The following is a 15,468-nucleotide window of genomic DNA, read 5'->3' on the forward strand; positions in this document are numbered from 1 at the left end:
TTCCTGCTGGTCGCCAGGAGCTAGGAAAGGCTTTTCCCCCTCTGATGCCAGTTCGGTTTGTGCCCCCAGTCTGTGCACGGCGACGACACATCGCCAGACTGGGGGGCGGCGACGGCTTGGTGGGCGCCTGCAGAGGCGACGTGCTGGGACGCGGAAGGGCCGTTTCGCAGCCTCCGTCTGCTGCGCCGGAGGCCGGGGCTGAGCTGCTGGAGCAGCCCTGCGCTTCGCGGCCCGAAACGGAGGCTCGCGGGATGCTCCCGCCCCGGAGCCGCCCGGCCTGCGCGGGACGGTGCTGGCGGTCCCCGGGGTCCCCTCCAGCCCTGCCTTCCGAGGCGGACGGTCACCGGGGAGCGGGGCCGCCCCGTAGGCTGCCCCTGCTGCCCCCCCCCGAGCGGGTGCGGCTGGCGGGGGGGCGCGGGGTCCGCAGGGGCGGGAGAGGGACCCGGCTGCGTGGCCTTGGGCGCTGGCAGGGGCCAGGCGCGCTCCGCAGCAGCTGCTGAGGGGATCAGCGTCCCCCGGGCCCAGACTTCAGCCCAGCTCGGAGAAAACCCCCCCCCCGCTTGCGACCCCTCCTCGGGGCCGGACGCCGAGCAAGGGGAAGGGGCGGCTCGCCGGGCTTCTCCTCCGGATCGGCAGGATCCTGGCGGGGGGGGGCACAGCCGGGCCGACCCCTCCGCCCCCAGCCCGGCCCGGGGAGGGGCCGAGGGCTGCCCGCGCCCCTCCGCCCCGCCGGCCGCGGCTGCTGCCGGCGGAGGGGAGGTGGGGAAGCGGCGGGGGCGGCCTGGCCCCGCTCCGCTGCGCTCCGCTGGGCTCCGGGCCGGGCCGGGCGGTGCTCGGGGCGCCGTGGCGGCCGGGCCGGGCTGCCCTCCTCTTCCTCCCGGCGCAGCACGCCTGCGCGCAGGGCGCGGGTCCCGCCGCTGGCAGGCGGCTTGTAAGATGAGTGAAGAAGCAGGTGCGGGGGGAGCGGCAGCGAGCGAGGAGAGGGAAGCTCTGGCGTTGGGAATAGCTCACTTTGACAGTGGCAAGGCGGAGAGGCAGCCCTGAACCTATGCCAGGGGCTGCCTACCTGCGAGGTGGGCAAAGATGATGGCCATGAACGCCAAGCAGCCGTTCGCCATGCACGCTGCCCTCCAGGAGCCCAAGTACTCCGGCCTGCACTCCAGCTCGGAGGCTATGCGCAGAGTTTGCCTCCCGGCCCCGCAGGTATGTAGATTAAGCATAATTACCGCTTTAAGGCACATTTTTGACAGACGCTCGCTTAATGTTTTTTTCATGTCAGCAGAACAATCGCGTATCTCTGAACCTCTCTCTCCCCCCCTCTCCCCTCTCTCTCTCTCACTCTCGTCTCTGATCCACATGTCTATTCAAGCAAAGCTTCTGCCTTCATATTAATTTTTATGACCTGAGCTTTGAGGAGGCATCTCCGTGCTCGGGAAGGGTTTTAATCCGGAGATGACAGTATTCCCCGCTGACTCCGCTATGCGCATCCCTGCTTGCAGCTCCAGGGCAATATATTCGGAAGCTTCGATGAGAGCCTGCTGGCCCGCGCGGAGGCTCTGGCGGCCGTCGACATCGTCTCGCACGGCAAGAGCCACCCCTTCAAGCCGGACGCGACCTACCACGCCATGAGCAGCGTCCCCTGCGCCCCCGCCGCCGCGGCCCTGCCGCTCCCCGCGGCGCTCGCCCCCCACCCGGGCCTCGACGGCGACCTCCTGGAGCACCTCCCGCCCTCGCTGGCCGTCGCCGGGCTGGGCGAGCCCCCGGCCGTCCCGGCGCCGCTGCCGCCGCCCCCGCCGCCCCCGCACGCGCTGGGCGCCGCGGGCCACCTGGCCGTGGGCATGGGCCCCCCCGGGGGCCCCGCGCCGCCGCTGCCCGCGCCGCCCTGCGCGCCCGACGTGGAGTCCGACCCGCGGGAGCTGGAGGCCTTCGCCGAGCGCTTCAAGCAGCGGCGCGTCCGGCTGGGGGTGACCCAGGCCGACGTGGGGGCGGCGCTGGCCGAGCTGAAGATCCCGGGCGTGGGCTCGCTCAGCCAGAGCACGATCTGCCGCTTCGAGTCGCTGACGCTGTCGCACAACAACATGACGGCGCTGCGGCCGGTGCTGCAGGCCTGGCTGGAGGAGGCCGAGGCCGCGCACCGCGACCGCGCCGCCAAGCCCGAGCTCTTCGCCGGCGCCGAGCGCAAGCGCAAGCGCACGTCCATCGCCGCGCCCGAGAAGCGCTCGCTGGAGGCCTACTTCGCGCTCCAGCCGCGGCCCTCCTCCGAGAAGATCGCCGCCATCGCCGAGAAGCTCGACCTCAAGAAGAACGTGGTGCGCGTCTGGTTCTGCAACCAGCGGCAGAAGCAGAAGCGCATGAAGTACTCGGCGGTGCACTGACGGCCCCGGCCCCGCCGCCCCCGACGGCCCCGACGGCCCCGCCGCGCCGCGCCCCGCCACGGGCCGGGCCCGCGGCGCCCCGAGCCCCCGCACCGCCCGGCGGAGGCAGCGCGGCCCCGCTGCCCGCGGGATGGGGGCCGGGGACCGGTGGCGGAGCCGGTGGCGGGGCCGGGGCTCCCGGGGCCGCGGGCACTGCTGCCCGGCCGGGGAGCGAGGGCTCGCGGTCTCCCCGCGCGTCCGGACTCCGATGCACCACGGGAGGAGCCGCTTTCGGCCGCCGGGCCCGGGGCCGCCCCAACGGCGCCTCGCCACGCGCTGCTCTCCCGGTTTGTCCGTTCGGTCCGCCCCGTCCCTCGGCGAGAAACTCTGGAGCGAGCGGTGCTCCTCACTCCGACTCTGGAATAAAGGCTTTATTTTTCAACCCGGAGAGAGCGCGTCTTTCCCTGCCTCCCTCCCCTTCCCCTTCCCCTTCCCCTTCCCCTTCCCCTTCCCCTTCCCCTTCCCCTTCCCCGCGCCGCGGCGGGCGGGACGCCGAGGAAACGCAGCTGCCGTGCGGTAGCGGCGCCGGGCGCCCGGCGCTGCGGGACCCCCCTCGCAGCGGCACCGCCTCCCCTCCGGCTTCATCTACACGACACGAAAACATCCCCCCGACAAATCTACCGCGGGTTCGTCGCCAATGCTGTTTAAAAAGGGGGGCAGGCTTTTATTTATCATTCCCAGAAGCACCTTAACGATTAAAAATTAATGGTCGAAGCACAAGCCTCTGCTGAATATTTCACTGTAGCATTTCAATGAGCGTCAAACATCCACCCTCGGCGCGGGTCTCCCCCGCCTCCCCCACGCGGGGAGGGCCTCGCACATCCGGCCTTGCGGCTGCGGCTCGCCGGGAAGCCGGAGCGCTCCCTCGCTCCGTGTTTTTCCGATCAGCCCCAACGATTTTTCCCCAATCAAATGTCCTTTAATAATAAATGCCCTCATGCCATTACGTTATATTGTGGGTTTTGAAAATTTAAAATACGCGTGATGCAATATTAATCGCCTGCCGCAGTATAAAAGGGGCAGAAGGCAACTCAGACGGCATCTTCTCCCCGCCGTGCGCCAGGATTTCGGCAGACCCTCCGCGGCTGCTCGTGCTCCCGGGACTCTGGGCACCGCGCGGGTGGTTTTGTGCGAATACGCCAGGTAAGACGCGGTTTCACCTCCCCGCTCCTTCCTGCGGCCCCGACGGCATCGCCCCGCGCCCGGGACCCCCCGCGGCCAGGGACCCCCCGCGGCCAGGGACCCCGCGGGCGCCGGCTTCTCCCGCGGGGCCGCGGCGCTCCGGCCCTGGCGGCGGCCCTCGGGGCTCCGGGCGAGCGGGCAGGGCCCCCCGCAGCCGCCGCCGCCGGGAGGGAGCTGGGGGGCCGCCGCCGCCCGCCCCCGGCCGCGTCCCCAGCAGGTCGCACGCGCGGGGACGCGAGTGTCCGCTTCGGGGGGCTCGTGGGGGCTTCAGCAAAACCCCGCCGAGCTGTGCTAGGCTTTGCTCTTGTTGCTGTTGAATCTAAAATATTGATTTTTGACACACCGAATTCAAAGAAGTTTTCAAAACGAAGGTGCCCGGATTTGCGAAGAGACCGTGCTCCTTCGTGGAAAGGGAAGATCCACGCTGAAAGCCGGTCCCTGTCATTCCAGGCTGGACACCGCAGACTCGCTCCATTTCACAAACCTTTTGTCCTCCAGCACGGAGCAAACACGACTCTCAGCCTCCTAAAGCTGTCCTGAAACGGGGTAATCCTCTCCCGGCTGTGTTAAACCTAGCTTGAGCCTCGCTGAGACTGTCTCACAGTCACCGTGCTGTGTCTTCTTGCCTTTTCACTTCTGGAAGAGAAATCGGGTTCGTGCTTGTTCTTAAAATGGCAAAGGTGTCACTGCAGTTTTACTTTTTGCCACTGTTTATGTGAAATGATTTTGCTTATTGTGTATGTGTTTATGTTTACGTGACAATTCTGCATTTGTCCTTTTTAGCCAGGTCTAGAAAAAGAGCTTAAAAATGTAAAACAAGTTCCAAATGAACTTTTGGCCCCCAAATCTGCAATGACTGTCACAGGAATGAGAGCTCCTTGTGCTCCTTCTCTCCCTCGAGTGTGCTAACCGGGGACATGTGCAATGCCCGATCCTTCTTGCTTGTCCCCGCGTTGCTCCCAGGTCCTCCCTGCACGGAGACACAGCTGCACCAAGATGCCTTCACTTAGATTCAGGGGACTTGGAGCTGAGATGATTTTCTTTGCCCAGATTTTGCTCTTGGCAAATTCCAGGTTTCTTTTTACTCTATATGTGGGGTTTTGTGCCTTGCTTTGCCTAGGCACGATACACATACCCGAGCACTGCCTTCGGGATTTTACTTCGGAGACCAGGTACCTATTTTTTTAATCATAGTTCGTGCCTAAGTCTCTCACGGGATCTGGCTCTCAGAGGTCTGGTTCCAGATAAATACGCTGTGATACTGGAAACTCACTTTATCTTCCCGGAGCTGGGGATAAAAGTTCCCTTTGCCTTAAGCAGAAATAGTTCAGAACCTGCGTTTGTTGCTGAGGAGACACAACGAAACGGCATACATTTTGTTCTTGATGTACGGAGTAGTGCCCTAAAGCTATGAATAAACGCGGAGGGATGAGGAAGGGAAGGGAGGAAGGGCTTCAGCGCTCGGAGCCAGGGCAGACCGGCGGCACGGCCAGCCCTCGGCGTGCGGGATGCCGCTCGTCCCAGCTCCCTGCCTCTGCTGCCCCGGCGCCGGCTGCCCGGCTTCCCCGCGTCCCCCCGCCTCCCGTCGGAGCTGGAGCCACAGGTAGCTTCAGCCGCAATTAGGAGAGAGCTCTGCTGGCTGCTGGTCTGAAACGGGATCCGTACCTACGGTGCCGGGAATACGTGTGCTCTAACGCAGCCTAACATACCACATGCACCGCGGATCGCCTGTTCTCTGGTGTACGTAGCGCTATTGAAAGGGTCCCTGGGAAACGCAGCTCCGTCAAGCGGCAGAACGAACAGTGGCAGGTTTAACCCGGACGGACCACCGGGCCGGCGGAGCAGCTTGTCGTCCGCAGCCCGCGCAGCCCTTTCGCTCGGGAGCGACGCCTGTGCTTCGGGGCTGCGGAGAGGTCGGGCGCGGGACGCAGGGACGCCGGCTCGGGAGACCACCAAGAGCGACCAGGCAGCGCTGACCGGGATGGGATTTGGAGGCGCAGACTCCGGGGGAAAGTGTCGCTGACAGCTCTGGCAGTTCTGGGGTCTGGTACTCAGATCCCTGCGGATATAAAGGATTAACTCTGTTTCCATCACTATTAAAAGCTGTATCAGACCTCACTGCATTACCTAGATAGGGCTTATGTAAGACGCAAAGCCTGAATGCGCTGCCCGAGAGCTGTGATTCAGCATCCGTGCCCAGACCCTCGCTGTTTCCTCCTCGAGCGGGGCTTCTCCCTGCGGCACGACGGCCCGTCCTGCCCTCTGCCCGTCGGGGCGCCCGCCCAGACCTCGCGCTGCTCTGGGCCTTTTCCGGTCAAGAACAGGAACACCACAGCTGAGCTTTTCCCCGAGTGATGTCGCTGAGCATTTCCATGTCGTTATTAACTCGGGGGCCTCGTGGTCGGGGCCTGGGGGCACTAACTGGCTCTAACGCCCTGGCCAGCCCCAGCTGAGCCCCCCCGCCTGCCCGTTTAGCTCAGCAGGGCCCCTCTCTGGGTGATGCTCTAGGGCACTGCGATCCCCAGCCCTGCAGCCTGGGGCCTTGGGCCGTGCCGTAAGTACTGGGTGTCCTGGGCATCCCCTCGCGCATGTGTTGCAGGCTGGGGGGTCCAAATCCCTCTTCAGAGGCTTTAACTAAAGGATTTCAGGTTTGTTCTGCACTAGTTCTTCCTTGTCCCTCTTCTGTAAAACGGGGCTGGGCTCTGTCCGGTTCACCCCGTATCTGCTGCTGGGAAGTGACTTTTACAGCCCTGCTGATGAATGTCACAGTCTGGGTCACTGTCTGGATTGTGCGCAATTTTCAGCAAACCTTAATTGCATTTTGCACGCAACGCAGCTCTCTCTTTGTCATTGTGGGACGCTACTAGGGTTGAATGTGGGGGACAAATCCTGCCCTTGTGGGACCGGAGGGTAAAACTCCACTTTAGTAGAGCCAGTACTTCACTGCAGCAGCTAAAGGTAGAGCCCTCCTCTGCCCGGGGAGGATTGCCCTGTGGTGGATTGTCATTGCTTGTGTTATTTTGTAAACATCTGTATGTGTATTGAAGTGCTCGATTCTCCCTCCTCCCCTGGAGGCAGAGTCCGCACGGGAAAGCTGCGGGAGTGCAGACTGCAGGCTCGGCCAGCGCCTTTCTTTCCTCCTGGGAACAGCGGGAGCGATGCAAAGAGGCCGTGGGGCTGGCGCGATCTGGTGCGCGCTGCGGCGGTGCAGAGCCCTCCCGCCCGCACCGGCCCACCGGGGCCCCGGGGCTGCTCGGGGTGTGCGAAGCTGCCGCGTCCTGCCACCTCTGCAGGGCTGGAGGGGGGACGAGAGCCGTTGCACCAGACAAGCCAGAGCAGCCCCTCGCGGCCCTTGCATTTCGGTACTACACAGGGTGCTGCATGTGTTTTCCTGTGCTCTTCAAGTAGCTTCTATGGCTTTCTTTGGGTCTTGCGTTGTGTTAAATAGGGTCTGGTATGCAATAGGCAGTGCCTGTATTTCTTTAAACCCTGGAGACCCGGTGAGAAGGATATAGAGATGTATTATTGAACTTTTAAAGCCCTGTAGCCATGAAAGCCAGACCAAGCCATGAAAGCCAGACCAAGCCGGGACTCTGGGGGGCTGTCAGAAAGCCCTTGGGAGCAGGGAGCAGAGGCAGAGGTGGAAGTGGAAAACCTGAGTCCGATCTGCTGGACTTTAGCACTGTACATCAGCGCCAAGGCGTTTGCATGATCTTCTGCTTCATCGGGACGTAGCAGTAAGGCGGCACCCGGAGAGCAGCACGGCTCCTCAGCGGGGCTGCTTGGGGGGTGCTTGGTGCAAAAGTATTTTAGATACCTCGAAGCAAGTTCTTGTTTCTTCCTCTCCTCCACCCTTTCCATCGATTATACATTTAAATCTGTTCTACACAGAGCTTCCCCTCTGCACCTTCCCTCTTTCAACCCCTGCGTCCCCCACTCCCCCGACTTGCTTGGTTTAGCACCGCTGAAGCTCAAAGAAAACATCGTCAGTTTTTGTTGGTTTAGCAGAACCTGTATTTTATGCCATGTTTTAACAGGGTTTTGTATAGTGTGAGATCTGTATCAGACTGTCTTCAAGGGGAAAAGAAAACAAAGCTAATTTTTTTTTCTTTAAAGGAGAAAAAGCAGGGGTAGCAAAATTGCTTGAATGTAAATAATAACAATCATTCTAAAAGCAGTCATCCATGCACACTTAAAAATGCGTTGGGGCAGCTTCGACCAAGCTGCAAACCCCTATACTGTCATACAGCTGTTGAGCTCTCCAGATGTGTAAGGTCGACTGGCCCTGACCCATTTGTCTTTCAGTAGAGGGCTTGGGCTCTCAGGACTGGTCAGTGGGTCTGTAAAACACCCCCTGTGATAATTACCTGTTTTTTTATTATTATTTTTGCATGCATGATTGGAAGTTTAACAAAAAATTCAGGCCAGCTGCTCCGTGATCTCCCTGCGAAAGGGAGTCCCCTTTAATGGCAGTCAGGCTGGAAAGGAGGAAGTGAAACCAACCCTGAACCCAAAGATGGGCAGGAAATAAAAACGCTCAATAAAACACACGTGTGAGGCACAAAGATTCGGCAGGCAGACCCTTCGTAGGGTTTCTGAACCGCCAACAACTGATTCCCCCCTCCACTCCGTGCTTGTTCCATAATACCCGGCTCTGTCTCCCGGGAGCTATGCACGAGAGATGAAAGCAAAGCAAGCCAAACAAGCCATTGGCGGTGCTCACTCAATTGATTTTTACACAAAATTTGCCTTCATGCACAAGGATGGAAAAATGATCCCATTAATAATGAATAACAGCAACAAATGCGGGGAGGAAATCGATAGAGGCACGCGTGATACCGCGGGAGGGGCCCCGGGATGGCAGCGTCCCGGCACGGGGTCCAGCAAAGCCACCGCTCGCCGTGGGTGGGTGCGTGGTGCACAGCTGGAGCCGCGCGGTGTTTCTCTCCCTGAGAAAAGCAGCAACTCTCAGCTGCAAAAATCAGAGCTTTTTTTCCCCCTCTTTACCCTTCCCCACGTACACCTTTTCCTGAGTCTGCAGGGAGGTGGTTGTCCCTCCCCTGGAAGACCCTGCAGCTTTGGGATGAAAAGTCCAGTGGTTCTTGGGAAAACAGAGTTTCCAAGAGAACCGAGGTCCAGTTGAAAACCCAGTCTTTGGCCAAGCCCTCGTGCACGTGATGTGGGGTCTGTGGCAGCCGGGGTGAGGGCCGTTGCCCGTGCTGCGCAGAGGTGGGCCTGGAGGTTGTGCGTTGGCCACGAGCCAGCTGGTCACGGGGGACTGGAAGAGCGGGGGTCCTCGCGTCCCCTTCAGCCTCCCCGGCTGCCCGCGGCCCCCCCAGCCCGGGTTCGCCGGGGGCTCTTTGAGCAGCACCGCAAAAACCTTCCTTCTCCCAGGCGGCCCCAGAAGCAGAGTCCGTCCGCGAAGCCGGGGGGTCCTTGGCTGCCGGGACGATCGCCCGCCCATCCCTGCTCCAACAAGCCGAGCGCTCGGGGCAGCGAGGGAAAACGGGACCCACTTTTCCTCCACCTGTTGTTTCCGCTCAACCAGTCTCGGGACGCTGAGCACGCTTTGCCGCGGGCTGCGCGGGAGCTTTCCGAGCAAACAGCTCGGCTACGAGCGCTCTGGCAACCCGCCGACTCGGGAGGAAATACTACCCTGCACCAGCACAGGGTAACAGCAATTTATTCCAGTCATACGCCCTTTCCAGCTATTTTCAGAACAGAGAGTTTTAAAGCAGTTTAAGTGGATTTGTCTTTTAATGGCAGTAGCTGTGCTTTGCAGTTTGCCTGGAAAGGTTAGATACTAATTTATTCCATCAAGTCATGATTTAGGCTTTGTTTCTTACAGCAAAGTTAGAACTGTGTGTTGAGATACATGTCATAACACTTACGGTAGAATTTTATATGGAGAGCTGAGACAATATACAGAGGAAAATGAGATGCTTTGACTATTAAGTGCAAAGGGAATTTTAAAATGTACAATAATGCTGTATAAATCTAGATCAGCTACTGTAAAATAGTACCGATGTAAGCTAAACCTCTTCAACCTGCCTGATGAAAATGAAGCTCAGAAATGCAGTGTAAATAAAGTAGAGGTGATTTGCAAAGCTGTTTAACCTCTGCATCATCCATTGCCTGCAGCTGAGTTTGTGGGGGCTCAGAACCAGCTTGGGACCAGACTCTTCACTGTGCCCAGACCGGGAAAGCCAGAGCTGGGGATCAGGCTGGAGACTTCTGGCCTCAGCCTGTTGCTGAAGCGGAATAGGCTACTGTTGGAAATTACCTTTTTGTCCTCATCTGCAGGTTTTCTGCCCTTTTTGCCAGGGCTTGTTGAGGAACAATTAGGTGTTTCTGGGGCACAAACACGTCTGGAAGCAGAGATGAAGAACCGCGTCACGCAGCGCTGCGTTACGTGCCCCCCAGCCCCGGTGCAGGAGGGAAAGCCGGGGCCGCGGGAGGCCGAGGGCTGGGCGCTGTCGTTGGGCGGCACCGCGGCGGCCGCCCGCGCTGGGGTTGCTGCTTCCCCGGTCCCTCGGTCTGCGCCTTCGAAGCCTAAAGCGTTGTATATCTTCGTTACCTTAAGGTGTGCAAGAGGAGCTGGGAGCCGACGCGCTGGGCAGCAGGTGCATCCCCGGGACCCCGTTCGGGCAGTTGGCGGTGGAGGAAGCGGCGGGGCGGCCAGGTCCCCGCTCGAACCCCGGGAGCAGCCCGCAGCCCGGGCTCCCCGGCCCGGGAGCGTCCTGGCCCCGACCCGCTCCTCGCGCAGAGCCTCGTCCCAGCCCGCGCTGTCTGCGAGTGTCTGAAGAGTGCAACGTCTCTCCATTTACTCACTGTCATAACAGAGGAGCTGGCAGGGAAACCAAGCCATCATCGTCCGAAAGAGCAAAGCGTTTGGGTAGCGCGAGGGCGCTCAATAATTCATCGCCTATTTAAAAGTAGAGCGTTTCGTAATTCCCCGGAGCCGGGCTGGTTTGGCTCCCGCGCCGCCGGAGCGGGCGGCGATGCTACGGGCGAGCCCCGCCGGAGGCAGGGGAGCAGGAGCGGGCGGGCAGGTTAATCGCGCTGCCAGCCTCCGCTCGCTGCTTGAACTGGCATGAGTCTGAGACCAAAATGTAGGGCAGAGGGATCCGCAGGAAAACCTTCGATTTTTCTCCTCCCGAGGCTGGCGGGCCTGATGCACGGAGGAAATCGGGATACGGCTTGGGAGGAAGCTTAAATTCCCAGGACCTGTGCGGGATGTGCAGCGGAGGAGGCTCCGGCTCGGCACCCCGGGGGCAAATTCCCGCGGCGTTTTGGCGGGTCGCCGGGCAGATACCGCTCCGTGCCCGGGTTCCCCGTCGCCGTGGGCTCCCTGCGGCTTCTCCCACGCCGGGACCGCGGTGGTGGGGTGACGGGTGTCCCCTCCGCAGACCCACGACTCCAGGACGGCCGCAGACCGCCGGTGACCACCTGGGTCGCCTCTGCAGCCCAACGGCCTCCCCGTGTTCCACCCCAAACCGCACGGCCAGATCGCTTCTGATCAGAAACCGCGGAGGTCTGCGGGAGAGGCTGCAGGGGAATACCGCCTTCGAAACCAGGGGCTTCAGCCCGGCCGGGACCAGCCGGCATCACGACAGGCTCCCCCGGACCGCGCTGCCGCCGCGGTGCAGCCCGGTGCTGGCGTCTCCTTGAGCAGCTCTGCCGGCAAGAGCCCAACGTGTCCAGGCTCTGAGTCGGAGACGATATTTAAAGTTTGATATCTTAGCTGTTTCAGAATGCATTTGTTTTTTTCCCCAAATGCCAGGACAGATCAGTCCATGAGCATTACCACATTACGGACTAAGTGCAGTTCTCTGCCTCAAAAAAAAAAAAAAAAACCCAACAATCCTCCTTTAAGTAATGCAGTGAAAACATATAAAAGCATCTGAAAAAACATCTGAACTTCTGTTTATTGCTTGGTTGATTTTTATTTCTTATTTATTTATTTTTTCCCTCTGCAGCCCCTCCAGCCCGTGCCGGCTGCGGCCGGGTGCGCGCCCGCGGGTGCTCCCAGTCTGCCCCATCTATTCCCGTCTTTCCTCCCAGCTTTGCTGTTCTCTGGATAAGGAGCCGCAGAGGCAGCTGCGAACGGGGCAGAGCAGGGTGAAGCAGGGAGCTGGGGCCCGGCCCCAAGGGCAGCAGCACAAGGGATGTCTCGACCCGCTTGTTGGAAGTGTTGAAACGTTTCACGACTCCAAATTCAGCAAATACTTCTAGTTTAAAGACAGTCAGTCTTTAGACAGTCAGGAAAAATACAGATATTCTTTAAAATGCCAGACTTCTCGGACAGATTCTGCGCCTGTTTTAATGCTGGTTTTAAAGGTGTACGTGTGTGGGGGAAGGTGAAGCAACCCGAAACGTAGAGCAAGGCATGTTCCTCGCCAGAGACGGGCCCGGGAGAAGGATGGTCTGCGTGGTCCTTGTTGAACGCGGAGACCTGAAATGTTTTCCATGGGGGATCAGCTGCGGCCAAGGCTGTTGGACGGGAGCGATGGGGAAGAGCCGGGGCTGCGCGGTGCTCGGCTCCCGTGGCCGGAGCGGGAACGGCGCGGGAGCATGTGCAGCCGCTCCGGGGATGAGCGCAGCCGCGGTCCCCGCGGACGGGGAGCTCGGCACTGGCGGCTTCTCGGGAAACCCAGGCGCCCTCGCCCGTGCCAGCCGAGGAAGCCGGCCAGGAGACTCGGTGCCCGGGGGTTTCGGCCCCGCACGCGCGCGGGGCTGGCACGGGGTGCAGGGGCCGATCTCGGTGCGGCGGCCGCTCCGGGGGGGATGCGACCGGCAGCACCGCCGAGGAGGCGGCAGAGCTGCGGCACCGGGGCGCGTCAATAATTCATAAAACGCCGGCAGCGACGGAGGCAGGGAGGGACCAGCGCGAGGAGAACGGGCTATCGCAAAGCTTTTTAATGGTCTTTTTCTATTAGCGTCTGGTGCGTGGCTGCTCCTGGAGCTGGGCGGCGCTTTGCTGGGTGCTCGCAGCAGCCGTGGGGGCTGCCACCCCCCGCGCTGCGTGGAAAAAACACTCGGAGGAAAAAGGGTATATTGCCGAGACAGCCAGGCCTGGATCCAAGCCGGAAGCGCAGCCGGAGCCCCCTGCGCCCGGCGTCCCTCCCCTGCGGTGCAGCGCAAAGCGGGGTCTCATCCGCCAGCGAGCGCAGCCGCTCGGCTCTCCCACGCGCCGGGTTTGTGCCGGTGCTGGTATCCATCAGCCGAGTGCTCGCGGCCGGGAGGGAGGTGCTGGGCACCCCCGGGAGCATCCCACACCCCCGAGCATCCTGCACCCCCGGGAGCATCCCGCGCCCCCAGGAGCATCCCGAGCATCCTACAGCTCCCGAGCATCCCATGCCCCCCAGCATCCCGCAGCCCCGAGCATCCCGCGCCCCCGAGCATCCCGCAGCCCCGAGCATCCCGCAGCCCCGAGCATCCCACACCCCCGGGAGCATCCCGCAGCCCCGAGCATCCCGCGCCGGGCAGAGCGGCGGCCGAGCGGAGCAGGAGCAGGAGCAGGAGCAGCGGCCGCGCCGCCCTCCCTCCCTCCCTCCCTCCCTCGCCGCGCGGTGCCGGCCGGGGCTGCGTGCCGGGGCAGGGCCCGCGGGTCTCCCACGGCAGATGCCGGCGCAGCGGCAGCCGGAGGCCCTGCAGGCAGCCCAGGGCAAAATTTTTAATTCAGCATCAGACTTCAACCTGGAATCTGGAAAAATGATTAAAAAAAAAAAAAGGAAAGGAGGAGAAGCAAGGCAAGACGTCCGTGTCTCTGACTCTGCCCGGCCAAACGGCTGCGCGCGGCCGCGGGGATCGCGCTGGGAAGGCGGCACGGGGGGCCTGGCCCCTTCCAGCCTGGGGCACCGCGGCAGTCGCTGCCGAAGGAAACCCGGGAAACGCTGGACGTCAGCTGGGGCCACGTAGCTGCAAAGAGGGGAAAAGAGAAAAGGAAAAGGCAGCTGGTTTGGACCTAACTTGGCAGCTCCAGCGTCTCGGAGAGGGAGCATCCAGGATCCAAGCATCTCCAGCCTTCGCTCAGCGTCCCCGGGACGTAGGGCCGACGCCAGGCCCGGCGGCTGCTGCCCCGTCTCTGCCCCGGGCCGCGCGGGGCTCCCCGGGAACAGCAAACGGCTCCGTCAGAATCCAGATTTTGAATAAAACCTTGGGAAAGCAGATTTTAAGCTAATTAAATTGTGCTATTTCCAAAATCCCACGTCCTTCCAAACAGGCGGCTGGTGTCAAAGTCATCAAAATGACCTGCAGTTTGCGTCTCTCAGTTAACAGCCCGGGAACGAGCGGCAGCCCCGGAGTTACCGGGCGATGGTTTTGCGGGTGTAAATCCGGAGAGAAAGTGCACAGAGAAGGCGGCAGCCTGCACGTGCCGGTGGGGAGCAGGGGCCGCGTGGGCCAGCCGGGGCGCTCCCGGGGATGGGGATGGGGCGGGGAGGGGATGGGGATGGGGATGGGGATGGGGAGGGGATGGGGATGGGGATGGGGTGGGGAGGGGATGGGGATGGGGATGGGGAGGGGATGGAGATGGGGACAAGGATGGGGATGGGATGGGGAAAGGGAAGGGGATGGGGATGGGGATGGGGCGGGGAGGGGATGGAGATGGGGACAAGGATGGGGACAGGAATGGGGATGAGATGGAGATGAGGATGGGGATGAGGATGGGGATGGGCATGGGGACAGGGATGAGGATGGGAAGAGAGAGGGGATGGGGATGAGGACAAGGATGGGGATGGGGACAGGGATGGGGATGGAAATGAGGATGAGGATGGGGACAGGGAGGGGATGGAGACGGCAGCAAGGATGGGGACAGGAACAAGGATCGGGACAGGGATGGGGGTGGGGACGAGGATGGGGATGGGGACAGGCACAAAGATGGGGACAGGGACAGGGACAGGGACAGCCCGGCCGAGGCCCACGCCGTCAGGAGAAGCAAGCGGCCACCGCGGCCAGGCGGGGCCCCCGGGAAGGGCCCGGCTCCCGGGAGCGCCAGGCAAGGCCTCGCAGCTGCACCGCTGCCAGCCGGCAGCGATTAATAAATCATCGAGCCCGTCCGGGAGCACGGGGGAAAAGGGGGATGCGAGGCGCTGACGGGAGACGGCGGGGGGATGGCTCCCCGGCACGGGGACACGCGGGAACACGCGGGACGGGCCACACGCGCCCAGGCAGCGGCTTTGAGCAAAACACACGAGTAACGATGAAGGAGACCACGCAGCAAAATCAAAGCGCCTGCGAGCGTCTCCAGCGCCGTCACGAGCCCCCAGCAGCCCTGACCGCCTGTGTTACCGGAGGAAAGACGGCGCTTTTCCGGCAGAAGGAGAGGAACGGGGAAAAGCAGTGTCACAGGATCAAAGCCGTCGCGACGGGGAGGCCTGAAGGCTCTGCGAGCCCCAGCCCCCTCCCGCGGCGGCAGGGACGGTCGCGGTGTCCCCAGCACGGTGCCGCTGCGAGCTGGATTTGCGACAGAATATTGTTAAATGTCATTATAGCTCAAATTTAAAAGCAGTGTCGTGCTCCCACTTCTTTTTGTAGCGGGTTGTTGGAGGCTTTGCGTGCAACCTGGGTGTTTCTCGGCCAAGCGTTTCGCGGGAGCGGCCGCTCTGCCGGCGTTTCGGTGCCCAGCCGTGCACGCACACGGGCCCGGGTGTCCCAGCGGGAACCGGCTCCGCGCCCACGGCACGAGCCCCGCACGCGCTGCAACGGGGCAAACTTAGTGTTTGTCTAGTAAAGAGGAGTGGTGACAAGCGGCCTGGGCCCAGTGACAGCAACTTTTATCCCAAGGGTCAGCTGTTGCGCTCAAACTCTCCTTTGCACGGAGAGGCTCTCGACAAGGCGCGGTGCACGCGGGCCGCGTTCCTCTGTGGGG

General features: G+C 61.8%; 1 protein-coding gene across 1 annotated transcript; it reads left to right on the forward strand.

Annotated features, from left to right (window-relative positions):
* Window positions 1–1,083: 1,083 nt before the first annotated feature.
* On the forward strand, window positions 1,084–2,375 carry POU4F3 (POU class 4 homeobox 3). Its single transcript, XM_064521198.1, has 2 exons — window positions 1,084–1,203; window positions 1,500–2,375. Exons 1-2 carry the CDS (start codon window positions 1,084–1,086, stop codon window positions 2,373–2,375), a joined length of 996 nt encoding a protein of 331 aa, XP_064377268.1.
* Window positions 2,376–15,468: the final 13,093 nt, after the last annotated feature.

This window comes from Dromaius novaehollandiae, chromosome 15 (assembly GCF_036370855.1).
Source record: "Dromaius novaehollandiae isolate bDroNov1 chromosome 15, bDroNov1.hap1, whole genome shotgun sequence".
In the NCBI taxonomy this organism is placed as follows: domain Eukaryota; kingdom Metazoa; phylum Chordata; class Aves; order Casuariiformes; family Dromaiidae; genus Dromaius; species Dromaius novaehollandiae.

What these genes read in the sequence shown, in the direction of transcription:
- POU4F3 (XM_064521198.1), top strand. Translation starts at nt 1,084, where the DNA reads ATGATGGCCATGAACGCCAAGCAGCCGTTCGCCATGCACGCTGCCCTC. An exon ending in TTTGCCTCCCGGCCCCGCAG is followed by an intron (nt 1,204 to 1,499) that starts GTATGTAGATTA and finishes CCCTGCTTGCAG; the next exon opens with CTCCAGGGCAATATATTCGG.